The following is a 13,965-nucleotide window of genomic DNA, read 5'->3' on the forward strand; positions in this document are numbered from 1 at the left end:
TGTAACTAACAGTACTCACCAACTTTACGAAGCAGTGCTTTAAACAAAAGATTTTCAATAAATAATAAATTTCGCAGGTGTTTTTTTTTTGGTGGTGGCGCCATCTGTGAAAAATAATATCAAGCTGTTTCACGTCAGTTCCAACATTCGTCAAATGTGGCGCCACTAAACATTACAAAGCCGGCAAAACACGGATGAATTATCTGTCCAGACTTCATTGTTTCCATGAGAGAGTGGGATCACCTCTTTTCTGGACCGTTGCACAGGAATACAAAGACTTCCTAGGCAGTGCATTTTTCTCTTGGGAGGGGCGGGGGGGGGGGGGGGTGGACGTGGTCACGCATATATGTAGAACATCCCAAAGGAGATTATCGCGACAACCAAGAACCTTTTGGGTGTCACCGCACGCCTGCACCCATGAAAAGACAGGAGGAGTCGCAACAGGGACAGACCGGAGCTTGCTGCGACAGCGAAGAGCACATTTTTTACCATTTTTCCAAACATGACTGAGTGGCGTCGTCTGGTGGCTGAATTTGAACTAATGTCAAGATGGCGGCCGTGGGACCACCACCTTATGCATTCACTTAAAGGGACCGACAACTGATTTTTCTCGACCCAGTTTTTTACGGCGCGACAGGAAGCTTACCCTTCGTAGCGTTTGTAGCTGCAGTGGTTTATCCTAAAAGCACGTAGTTATTTTATAAGCAGTATTTTTCGATCTGAAAGGCTCCAAACACGCATGAAGGCTTGCTCCAGCAACGCTGAGAATTGATAGCAATGCCGCTAGCCCTTGTGAAAGGTGTCGTTGTTCTGCTTTCGCAGGAGTTACTGTAGCTATGCTTAACCACCATTATTTTGAGCTTTCCAGCCATTTTTGAAAATAGCAAGCTGTTACAATGAGATGATGTGGCTTTATACACCTTCTCGGTATTTGTACAGCATTGTGCGCGCCTGTGACCAAGGTTGCCTGCGCCTGTGTCATGGATGGCTTTTCGCGGCATGGGATCATGCATGGGATCATTACGCCAAGCGAAGGCAGCGCCATTTTGTTGAATACAACTAACGCAGGCCTATATGTACATTTTTATGGAGTAATATCTTTTAATATAAAGAAATAAACAATATTTCAGTACTAACAGAAAAGTCATCGAACGCATACACCAATCAATGGTCACGTGACCGGCTTCATCGGACCGTGTATGATTTTGCCGCCAGAGGCGCCAAAGGTCATTTTTCGCGACTTTCAATGAAGAAATAAAAATATAAATCCGCGTTTCACGAGATAAACATGGTTGGTTTGAGTCAATGCGACGGACAATCTTTCCATCAGTGCAGTCATCTCATTTCATGTTCTGGGCAGTTGTCGGTCCCTTTAAGACGACTCGAAGGCGAATGCCATCTTATTTTTCTTCTCAGTGGATGTATTGATCCTGCCCCGCCACCCACCGAAAGCTTTCCGCACCTAACGTGGTTTTGCACTGCCTCCAGGACCGGAGGCACCTCACTTGGTTTTACACTGCCTCCGTGATCGGCCCACCTTTGACCAAGCGATGCTGTCATTTGACTATGTCATCATGTCCTGTCATGTGATGTGACGTCACTATGACGTCATTATAACGTCACAAACGATTACAATATGTGACGTCATGGTGACGTCATCACGCGATGGTTATTTGTTGCATTACTCGCGTTGACGCCGCCGACGCGGAACGCCAGTTAATTTTCGCGCTTGGTGAGGCATCTAAGGTTTTCGTCTTAATAAACATCATCATCACCATCCACCATGTTGTTATCTGGCATGTTATTTGCTGTTGATTTCCTCCACTTGAAGCAAGAGAGTGGTATATTATGCAAGGTGCGTATCCCCCCCCCCCCCCCCCCCGTTCCCCTGCGCACCTTCATAGAAATTCTGGATGTGGTACTGCACTGACTTTCCATAGTTCCGACAGCAACGGCCTCCTTTAATATGCTTCCAAGTCCACCAGCCACACAATGTATAGGCGACATTGACACAGAGATAAGTTAACTTACAACGCTAGGTTGTAGGTGACCTGCAATCTGGTTCTAACTGCACGACTGCCTGCGGCTCTGCGGTAAGCTGGAGTGTGGCTCCCTTGGCTCAAGCTTTGCTGCCTGGTTGAAGAGGTCCTGAACCACCCCTCATGCTTGTTGTAAAAACACATTCTACGAACTGCAAACGCTTCTACGAACAGCTCAGCCAAATTTTGTGGTCGTACGCGGCACGCAGAGTTTGCAAGCGGAGCGCGAAACTGCCACTTTCTCAAGCGCCCTCTCTTCATACAGAGGCCCGTCCTCACTCCCTTCGGAGCCACTGGTGCTGGTTCTATTTCGTCACAGAGCAGATGACTGCTTATTGGCGCTCTTGATTTATGCCATGGCATAAATCAAGAGCGCCGTTTGGATCAGATGCGCTTCTTGCCACGGGGTGCTGCCATGTTCCGGCGACGCGCTTTATTGTGTGCTAAAATTACACAGTAGCAACACCAGCGAGCATCGGAATTACACCGGGAGTCAGGGTTGCCAGATTTGGCTACATAGCGCCAAATTGGCTACTTTTTCAGGCTGCTGGCGGGAAAGATTTTGCGTTGTCTATACTTTTAGACATGCCTGTCTTATCGCAAACATGGGATAGAAATACGTGCGGCTCATATTAGGCAGCAATTTTCGCAAACATTTAGGCCACCGAACGACGAGGACACTTCAAGCCTTTTCGACCTTGCGGGGGAAACTACGCGAAATACAGGATGTGGCATACGGAGACAAACTATGGCGCCGTGGTTTGTCTCCTCTCTTATGTTGTTTCTCGCGTTGTTTCCCTAGCATGTATAGGAACCAACTAGCTCAAATGCGCACGCTTTTACTTTTTGAGCTTGTCCATTCTCAATGGCAGTCCAATGGGGCGCTTTCATTTCATCTAAATTATCCAAAAGTGTGTATGTGGGAAATGAATAGGAGCTGAGGTATCAACAAGTGGAAGGGATCAAGGTATGTGAACCAGTCGTAGATTTCTGGACGAAGATACACGACTAAAATATTCGTCCGCCAGAAACCCCACGGCGCGTCTTTCGGAAGGAGCAATGAAGCTGCTTGTCCTGCCAAGATCACGCAGAGGCCAAACAAGTTTTCTCGGTGACAGTATTGACCAAAACTGACCTAAGTACAGCGTGTATGTTTATCGCCCAGTCTATATTCTGAGGTTGAAGTTCGTGCTGCATGCGTCTGAGGCACTTGGCCAGCTTCAGCCTTGATATACAATGTTTCATCGCAGCGCACCCCCCTCCTAGTTGGTCGAGTACAAAACACAACATGCTTCACAATGGATGAAAAAAATAAATAAAATGGAGCGATGACTTGCTTCTCTCAATGATCTGCCTTTCGTCCGTGGCTTTCCGGGAGTAAAATGGGAAGTAAAAAAAGTCGGCAGATCCCACTCACTTTGGGAGTAGATGTCATGCGAAGCAAGATATAGGCGAGTAGTGGCCTCTACCGCATTCTTTTTTTTTTTTTATTGATTTGAGCCAAGTGTTGAGAGTTTGACCGACTTTGTGCATAGATATGGGCATATCGTGGGCAGGCCCGTAGCGAGGAATCTTTTTTGGGGGAGAGAAGGGCACTTGCTTAAAGACTCGACTATTTGAGGAAAGTACCTATTTGAAGAAAAATATAAGGGGGGGGGGGGTGGGAGTCTAGAAGCCGGAAAGCCCCCGCCTCCCCCGGCTACGGGATTGATCGGGGGCTTACCAGGCACGTCGACTACACCGACGCCCAAAAGGTATCCTATGGTCCGACGGTTCTCACATTAGAGCACAGGTGTCAGTTTTATCGAAATGAATTGCACGCGACGGTGATGCCGTGTGATGATGTGCATATCATAAGAAGCGGTTTTCACCGTATTCCTCCGGGTTGAGCAATGGTTGACCATAGCTTGGCGAGACATAGGAGTTAATATGTAATGTCTATTATATTGTTATAAAAGCTGACAGCTAACACTGCAACCACAGTTTACGTTGCTGCGATATGACGCCATTGTATGGTCTTTCTCGTAAGCTGTTTCAAGCGCTGGCGTAGCTGTGTGGTAGAATACATGACTGCCACGAAGAATGCCTGGGTCAGATTCCGGCTCTAACCGCGATTTTCAATCTTTCCATCTCTCTGATATTTCCCTCACCGACAACGCTGCCGACGCCTGTCCCGCATTTTCTGTAACACAAGCTTCATAACGCGATCGCGTAACGATTTTTCAAAGCCTGTCATCGCCGTTCCTGGTTTGATACAAACTGTCAGTCACCTGTGTCTCATACCAGCATTCCATGGGCCGTGGTATGCGGGTATGCGCCACACGTCACTGAAGGAAAGGGTTTAATGACGTACGCGACAAGCACCTCACGCTATTCATATAATAAGCTGTTCATCGTGTTTGTCGTACACTAATGCCCCCCCCCCCCCCTTTCCCCGTGCAAAATTTTGTATGTGTCAGAGACGACCACGAGAGCGCCCAGACGTAGGCGGCTAGATAGATGGACACGTAGATGTAAACGGCCAAGGTGCCTTTGGTTCGCTAAGCTTCTCAGTTCTTGGAATTCAAGATGAGGGGCCTTCGGCCGCCGCCATCGTCAGTCTACACGCTCAACATCCACCCATTATTTAAACTCGAGTCCAATGTTCGCAAAGAATAGCGAATGGCTATCAGTTTTTCTTTGAGGAAGCGGTGGCAGGTGAAGTAATCCAGCGCTACATCACACCTCGACAGATTGCTGTAAACACTGTCGCTCAGGCGTCCAACCAGTCCAAACGCTTCGTGCCTCACTTAGCAATTTTCGAAATCCCGCTTTTTCTGCGCCAAGATTCGTCTGCCGAAGACGTAACGCGGTATGAGTTACACGTACACTATCATGCAGCATTGAGGCATTGTCATCGTCTATGATAATCTGGCAACCAAAATATTGAAATCATCGACTAATAAAATCATACCACATGGGTACAAGCGATAATGAAAGGCACTACAACCAGCTACAACGCCTTCCCTCGACCACCAACTAGCCGAAATTACACGCGGACTGCAGGCGCCATCTAGTAGTTGTATTGACGAAATACATTTGTCTTAGCGCGCTCAACAAATAAATTATATATTTCAGAAAGCACTAGTCGAAGGCATAGAGTTTCACAGTATGAAATTCTATGGTCGAATGTAATTGTTTCAAAAGAAGAGATACTTTAACGAGTTGTGCATTGATTCCACTAGGGACACCGGCTACCACACCTCCTACTTCTAACCTCCGCAACCTCCGTACGTCTACCTTCGCTAAACTCTTTTGAACCTTCTGATGTTCTGAACATGGAGGAATGGGCAACGCGCTAAACGTGGCGGCGCCGTGAAAGCCAGTCCAAAACGTTGTCATTAGTCGTCATCGCTGCCTGCTACCTGAAACCAAACACGTTGTCGGGCTCTCAGCACGCCGGTCTCTTTATTTGAACATGCCGCCGAAGAAAAAGGAAGACGAGACAGAGCGGCCGGTGCTGATCGGTCGCGTAGGCACGAACCTTAAAGTGGGCATTGTCGGCCTTCCCAACGTGGGCAAGTCGACCTTCTTCAACGTGTTGACAGCCAACCAGGTGCCCGCCGAAAACTTTCCCTTCTGCACCATCGACCCGAACGAGAGCAGGGTGGCTGTCCCCGATGCTCGTTTCGATTACCTCTGCGAGTACTTCAAGCCGGTAAGCAAGGTGCCGGCGTTCCTCAACGTGGTTGACATCGCAGGCCTTGTGAAAGGTGCCAGCGATGGTCAAGGTCTCGGAAACGCGTTTCTGTCCCATATTCGAGCCTGTGACGCGCTCTTCCATTTGTGTCGCACTTTCGAAGACGAAGACGTGACGCACGTTGAAGGCGACGTCAACCCCGTCCGCGACATTGACATTATTAATGAGGAACTCCGAAAGAAGGATGAGGAATACTTGCTGGCCATCATTGACAAGATGGAACGCACTGTGCTACGAGGTGGCGACAAGAAAATGAAGCCCGAGTATGACATCCTGGTCAAAATCCGGGGGATCTTGTGCGATGAAAAGAAGCACCTTCGGTTTTGTGACTGGAATGCGAACGAGATTGAAGTGCTCAACAAGCACCTCTTCATCACTGCCAAGCCCATGATCTACCTGGTAAATTTAGCCGAAAAGGACTTCATACGCAAAAAGAACAAGTGGCTGCCTAAGATCAAGGAATGGGTTGACAAGAATGATCCAGGTGCTGCTGTGATTCCCTTCAGCGGGGCTTTCGAGCACAAGCTGATCGAAATGGACGCCGAGCAAAAGAAAGCCTACGAGGAGGAGCACAAGGTAAGCACGTGCCGAGACGCTGGAGCCAGTGCTTTTGTTGGCGCCCATTCTTCTGCAGCTAGGATAGATTACACTGTCCCTGCTAGTCGACAACTTGAATACGTGCCTCTTTATATATATATATATATATATATATATATATATATATATATATATATATATATATATATATATATTGTTTTTGTCAGATCTTTAGCAGTTGTGCTGTGCGAGCTTCGAGTAGTTTGTGGATGTTGTGCAAATGCTCCAAGTTTTAAAAAGACGCCGGCCACAGTAGTGGTGCTCATGAAACGTTGGGGACTTTCCTGATAAGCATGACTTCTGATAGGCATTGGCACCTCTCCCAGTGGCTCAGAAAAAGATTAATCAGTAATATACCATTAATCTCAAATTATGAATTTTTGTATTGTTGCAGTGCCCGTTCCACTGCTCTTTAATTTTGTACTGTACAGCGTACATAGAGCTGTGTAATCGGACTGTGACATTTTATGCAAACAATAATAAAGAAACAAAGTGTGCTAAACAGTGGCGTAGCAGCCAGAAATATGTTTCGGGGGGTTTCCACCATACCTTATGTATGTTCGTGCGTGCCTTTGTATGAGTGCATGCATATATACACATGCAAAATTGAAAAATTCTGGGTGGTGAGGGGGGGGGGGATGTTGAAACCCACCCCCATCCCCCCCCTCCTCTGGCTATGCCAGTGGTACCAAAGGCAGCTTCTGGCGTGAGAGAGTGCTTTGACATTCTTATGCACAAAGCTACGAAAGGGTACGACGTTGGGCTAGTTGATGTTGCATAGTCCTTGTTTTACGTGCTGTCGTTCACTTCAAACAAAGCTACAGTTGAAATTGATTGCCACATTCTCCTAAGTTTAATGGACCTGGTTCAGTAACATACCATTGTGTGAGCGATACACTTCTTCAATATTGAATGCATTGTTCAATTGGGCAACTGTTAATGGCTCTCCCAGTTGATTTGCTGGCTTGTTTGTGCTCATGCCTAATACAAGTCAGTTACCTATTTGGGAGTTACCTAATTGGGAGCAATCAAAAGAACACATAGTTTGCAGCTATACTGGTCTGAAAATTATGTAACGAAACTGAATGATAGCCTACCATAGTGATGACCATGCTAAGCACTTGCACCACTGCCAAGCCATGATATGCCTGGCAAATCGGTCCTAAATGGACTTGTACAGGAGTATATATATGCAGAAAGAATGAGTGGCTGCTTCATGTTAAAGAAATGATGGCAAAAATAAAACAATAATTTGGGCCCCTATGGTTCCATTTAGCAGCGCTTCAGAACAAAAGCTGATCGAAATGGCCTTTCAGTGCGAAAAATTTTTGATCTAGCATTGCTTTAAATGGCACATACCTCCTATGTAATTCTGTGCAGAGAGCAGTCAAGCACTGTACCAGTCAAGCACTGCTGATTATCACTTATGTGCAGCTTACATGACAGCCAGCAGGTTAACTTGGAAACTTATTTAGGTATGTCTCCCCGAGCAGCACAAAATTTAGTGTGCTGTGCTGGATGTAAATTCAAGACAGCACATCGTTGCTGTGAAAATTTTTCACTACCCCTATTTGTTGTGCCTGTTGATTTTAAAAATCAAATTGGGCCATCACTTCGGTTTCTTAGTGTGAGTTTTGGAATTATTCCTACCCACTTTTGCACTGCTAGCATTATATGCTCCATTTTGGTCTTCCCAGTTCTTTGGGCAATATTGATATATCTTTTTAACAAATACAAAAAGAAATTCAGCCCTTAGTTGTACTGTAAACCAACCTTTTTGCAGTGGTACATTGAATGACACTTCTGTAATGTCTGGCTTTCCAAAGCTTATTATTATTATTTAGAGATGAGATAATGGTGAAAAAAAATTTTTTTCTACATAGGTTACTTCAGTTCTGGACAAGATAATTGTGACTGGATACAAGGCCTTGCAGTTGATGTACTTCTTCACGGCTGGAAAAGATGAAGTCAAGGCGTGGACAATCCAGAAGCACACTAAAGCACCGCAGGCTGCCGGTAAAATTCACACAGACTTCGAGAAAGGTTTCATCATGGCTGAGGTGATGAAGTTTGACGACTTCAAGGAGGAAGGCTCAGAGGCAGCTGTTAAAGCCTCTGGCAAGTATCGACAACAAGGCCGCAATTATGTTGTGGAAGATGGTGACATCATCTTTTTTAAGTTTAATGCAGGTGCAGGATTACAAGCCAAGAAAAAGTAATGCTGACTGCTCACTGTCAAAGATTAATATGACACTTTGTTCACAGGTCCATTCATATTTCTGCCAAGCATGTATGCCTTACAGAGTTTCACAAATTGCATGTGTTTGCCAGTTTTGAATGAGGTGTGAAGTAAACTGAAAAACCTTGTAAAGGCATATGACATGTCTTGGTGTACTGTTTTCATTAAACTGCATATCACACACGGTACCTGCACTGTACACCCAGCAACAAAAGTCTAAGGGACGTCAGATTTGTGAGAGAGCTGAATTCCTGCTGAGCCTGGGAAAATTGCTTCTAATTAAATGCTTCAGCCTGCTGTAGTTTTTGTGACCTAAACTGTTATGCATTACATAGAAGTATTATGAGGAACCGCTTCATTAGAGTCGAGCTCGAGGTGACACACCCTGATGATGATATATACAGATGAGGAAGTTGTACAAATGATATGTCCAGTTGACAAAGAAGAGTCAGTGACTGTGCTCACAGTATCATGTTATAGCAGAGAGAAATTAGCATTTACTGTGAAGCCCATGTACAGTAAACTTTTTGTCACTGCGTGTACATTACCATCAAGAGAACCTTTTGCACAAATGCATGAGCCTTCTGAAGGTTCCCTCGATACCTAGGTAGAAGAACTGATCCAGTGTCTTCAAGGGCCTTCACTATAAAAGCTACAAGGCATTGCAACAGAGCTACAAGAATAGCTTTGTTGCAAAAAAAAAAGAAAGATCACGCACTTTGTGACGCCAGCAGGCAGAAAGAGTGGTCCATACTTGCCGTCATGGCTACTAGTGGCGCTGACTAGCACTCCTAGGTTTAAATGCACATTATATACCCCATAAAAAGTGGACGGGAGGATAACCGCCGCCGTAGCTCAGTGATGCTCTAGAGCATAGGACGTGTTATTCAAAGTTCGCAGGTTCGGTTCCTGCCAGCAGCAAGTTATCTTTTTGTCCACTTTACTTTCTTCACATTTGCATCATAATTACTACAAATAACATCCCCTATACTTTCCCTAGCTTTCTTGTCTGTTAGTTCTAATTAATGTTGTGTTAAGCTTGGTAAAAGGCATTTGGCGAATAGAGAAACATAATGTATTGATTAAAGTGTTACTGCACATAACTGGTTTTTACATCGACATACTTTTTCATAATATCTGCAAGCAGTCTACAGTGCACAAACATAAATTAAAAGAAACTTGGAGGCCGTTGGAGCTTCACCTTCAAGAGTAGAACGCGATAACGTAATCGGGGCCCCGTGCGCATCACCTTCTCCATCGCTAGCCTGGCTTCGGTTCTCGGTGCATGCCTCAACTGTGCCGCAATGAAACGAACGACTGTGCGCGTAACGTTGGCCGTTTCAATCTATCCTAGAATGCCTACTGCAAGTACAGTTAAGTGCCCACTGCGTCATAATTCCTTTTCCAAATCAGCGCAGGGCCCATTACGCGTTCATAAGGCAACACACAAACCTACGCAGCTGCTTACTTTAATGTTCTTGCAGCTGATGATGATGATTAAATATGTCTGAGCTTTTTGTAATGGGTGGCCTTTAAAAGAGCCACTCATTGCACAATTCACATGTTATGACACCTGGCGCGATTCTACGCTTCTGCCACGCAATATTACATGCGTTAAGGCCAACTCCGGCGATTTTTCGAAGTCGATGGATCTCAATGAAATTCGCTGGGTACGTTCCTTTGCACGTTTCCGTCATTTATGCCAAATTACAGGCTTGAGACATGCGCAGTTTGTTTGCAAATGAATTTTAAAGATTGTCTGCAAATGCCCTCCTGGCTTCCCACAATTATTGGCAACATTGCGTCTGTGACGTCAGTATTGGGAAGGCGGCGGAAGTGACGCAGCTGAGGGCACCGCTAACTTCGGCCGCTACAGCGAGCGTCTGCTGTGCACAAGGCGACAGACAGCGTTGGTTTGGCCGGCGCTTCGCTGGTCGTCCCGGCTATCGCAGTTTTCATACTCCGCGCCGGCGTGACCGGCATGCCTTGCACCACTTCCGGTTCGTTCGTAACAACGTCTACGTCATACGTAGACAGTACACTTGGTTGGGTTTCAGTTTCGGTGTTGCGCTTTTTTGCTTATTTAAAATTATTCTCCAATTTGCCGAGTATTTCTGCTATCGGGCCCGTAACAGGAGCTTCTCAGGAACATAAAAGCACCATTACGGTACTTTGACATGGCCAAAAAATCACCGGAGTTGGCCTTTAAGGAGACTCCTTCCTCCACACGACATTCATATAGCGTTTTTTGCCTAAGCAGCTTCAAGCAATAGCATCGCTCTGCGGTAGAACATCTGCTTGCCATGCAGATGGCCTGGGTTCGATTCTCACTCGAACGTAAAATTTTTATAATTTATTTTATTTGCATCTTTCTTGATTTTTCGGTCACGGACAAGGTGATGATTATTCGCTCACAACCAACAACGCCGACACCGGAATTTCTGTGAAACAAGCTCTTTAATGCTGTCGTGTTAATAAAGAACCACAAATGGTTTGTAAACCAGTGTTTATGCCTGTGCACCCTTCTGGTTTGTCCATCTTGCAAAACTTTTTCAGTATATGAAACTTTCAGCACATAATTGGAAACAAGTCAAACAGAAAAGTATATTAACATCTAAACCCTTTCAGCCCTGGATTTTTTATTTTGGTCGGGGAAAACTTTTGTGCGTGTTTTCCTAATAGTTATGACCTCAGAAGACCAAAAACGAAAAATTGAGCCAGTGGTGCAAGTATTAATGGATTTACAGACGTGACGTCAAATTAGGTCATCAGGGCTCAGCGGTTGCGAAATGAGAAAAATGGCATCTTTTTTCCTGCTATTCACTAGAGTACACAAAATGTGAACCACGTCTCATTTTTCAGCGTGATACTCATTGAAACAGCTTCGGTACGTCGATCCGAAAATAGCGCTCCCCGCCTCAGCTGACCCGCCTCGGCGTCACCCATGACTTCGGTCAAGCTTCTTCTTCTTTGCGGCTCGCAACTCCGCAAGCATGCCACCATTTTGGTGTCAATCGCAGTGGGTATGATTGAAGAAGTATTCCCCCAAGAATCGGCAGTTTTGGTTTCATTTCCAAGGTGCTAGGACAAGTTTTGTTTGATGGTGTCAATTGACACCGCCAGGGCCGAAAGGGCTAAGCAGTGTCAATCTGCTGAATTATGGTGGGAATGGGCTAGAAAGTGTATACTAATATTGCAGTGTGCACTTGGTCTTGTTTTGGTGGTTGTAGCTTTCTTCCTCTAGCAGAAACAAGTGGAAGTACAGAATGCAACTGCTACTATTTTTCTGAAGCGCTGAACTCAGTGGCAAGTTGAACCTTTGTTTTCCCAGCGACTTCCAAGGCAAATCCAAGAAATGTCCCAGGTCTTGCATGCCGAAGCCACAGCACATTTATGAGGCACACTGTAGTGTGGGACTCTGCATTGATGTTGACCACCCAGTGTTCTTTAATGTGCACCTGATTCGATGTATGTGGGTGTTTCTGTATCTCGCCCCCCTTGGAATGTGGCCATCATGTCAGGCACGCAATCGAATCCACTTCCTCAAGCTTAGCAGCCCAACACTTTAGCTGCTAAGCTACTACATTGTTGGTAGTAGCTTAGCAGCTAAGGTGAGAGCTTTTTTTCTGGCTTTTTCTTCACGGCCATGGATATTTGCACCTTGAGTGGCTGTCTGCCCAGCCTTCTTGTGTGTTTCACAAATCATAACTGCACATTCGTAAACCTCTAAGATAGTTAAAATGGAGCAGTATGTCGCACCAGATAATTTCAGGAACCGTGCTGCATTTGGCCGAACTTAATTTGTTTGGTGCTTTACGAGCTGTGGAATTAGCTTCACTGTAGCATGCTTGTCTCACAGGTAGCCGACCCAGGTTTGGTTCCTGTCTAGGGTGAGATTTCCTTGACTGTGCACGTAGCTATTTTCTTGACATTCTAAAGAAGCCACAGAACAACGTTAACAGATATTCATTGAAATGGGCGAGATTTGCAGTTTGTCAATGCTGTGAAACTTGTGCTGTCAAGCATTTTGAGGCCACAAGCAATGTAACAGAATAATGTAAAGAAACTTTGTGCCTACAGAGAGGTACTTTGTGACCGCAGTAAACTGAATCAAGTGAGTTTTTTCCCCCCAGATGTTTCACGTGCATTTCTGCTTTTTATTATCCTAAACTCTCAGTTAATTTGACACTAATGAACCCAAGGTGCTCAAAATGAATACGCTGAAGATAAACATAATGCACACTAGCCTGGCGAAAGATTAAGAATTGAAAATTGGCAACCAGCCTTTCGAACCAGTGCAAGAGCATGTATGCGTAGGTCATTTACTGATGAGGTTGCCTAGTCACGACAATGGGAATTCACTGAAGAATAAGGATGGGCTGCAACACACATGGAAGAGATTCCCAAATCTTGATGGGCAATTTACTGCTGTCCCTAAAGCAAAAAGTGCACAATTGTTGCATTTTGCCAGTATTAACATATTGGACAAAAACTTGGAGGATAACAAATAAACCTGGTAAGAAGTCAAGGACCACGCAGCATGCAATGTAATGAAAAATGATAGGCATAACATTAAAGGATCGGAAGACAACAGAATGGATCAGAGGAAAGACAAGGGTAGCTGATATTCTAGTTGATATTAAATGAAAAAAAAAAAAAAAATGTACCTGGGCGGGTCATCGTAGGATAGACAACTGGTGGGCAGCTAAAGCAACGGAATGGATACCAAGGGATGGGAAACGCTGCTGAAGACGGCAACAAGTTATATATGGTGATGAAATCAAGTTTGCAGGAGTAAAATGGAATCTGCTCGCACAGGATAAGGTAAACTAGAAATAATTGGGAGAGGCCTTGGTCCAGCAGTCGACATAAAATAGGCTGAGGACACTGAAACCCGATTGGCTTGCCCTGGAATAATGGCTATTGTTTGGGATTATGTGTAATAGTTAATCCTTGCAAACTTCAGTCTGTGGGACAGTGGCACTGTGCAAGTTCTGAAGTGACTCTTCAAAGAATTGGTGACCACTCTTGCTCATGTGGGTTCAGTTTATTATGTCCTGGTTTTACTTGTTAGTGAGTGCATTGTTTCACCTGACTTCCACCTTCATAGCCAGCAGCATTATGTAAAGCTGACTGGCAAATCAGCATGCAAAACTTTATACAGCACATGAGCTCTGCAAGTTGGTCATATTTCAATGTCAGTCAGTCTTTCATGCCAGAAAGCAACACCACATGTAGTCCATCAGAGAAGTACTACATGAAATGTTTCTGTTGTCACTTGTAAGTGCCTCAACAAAAATAGCAAGGACTCAAGGATATCATTAGTATTAAATGTCAATGGAAATTGTTAA

The 13,965-nt window shown here is 45.0% G+C and overlaps 1 protein-coding gene across 1 annotated transcript; it reads left to right on the forward strand.

Annotated features, from left to right (window-relative positions):
* Positions 1-5,367: 5,367 nt before the first annotated feature.
* LOC119373213 (obg-like ATPase 1) lies at positions 5,368-8,750 on the forward strand. The gene is made up of 2 exons (XM_037643224.2): positions 5,368-6,354; positions 8,259-8,750. The coding sequence occupies exons 1-2, from the start codon at positions 5,497-5,499 to the stop codon at positions 8,592-8,594; spliced, it is 1,194 nt and encodes a 397-aa protein (XP_037499152.1). The 5' UTR covers positions 5,368-5,496; the 3' UTR covers positions 8,595-8,750.
* The last annotated feature ends 5,215 nt before the right edge of the window (positions 8,751-13,965 follow it).

The sequence above is a fragment of the Rhipicephalus sanguineus genome, chromosome 1 (genome assembly GCF_013339695.2).
Source record: "Rhipicephalus sanguineus isolate Rsan-2018 chromosome 1, BIME_Rsan_1.4, whole genome shotgun sequence".
In the NCBI taxonomy this organism is placed as follows: domain Eukaryota; kingdom Metazoa; phylum Arthropoda; class Arachnida; order Ixodida; family Ixodidae; genus Rhipicephalus; species Rhipicephalus sanguineus.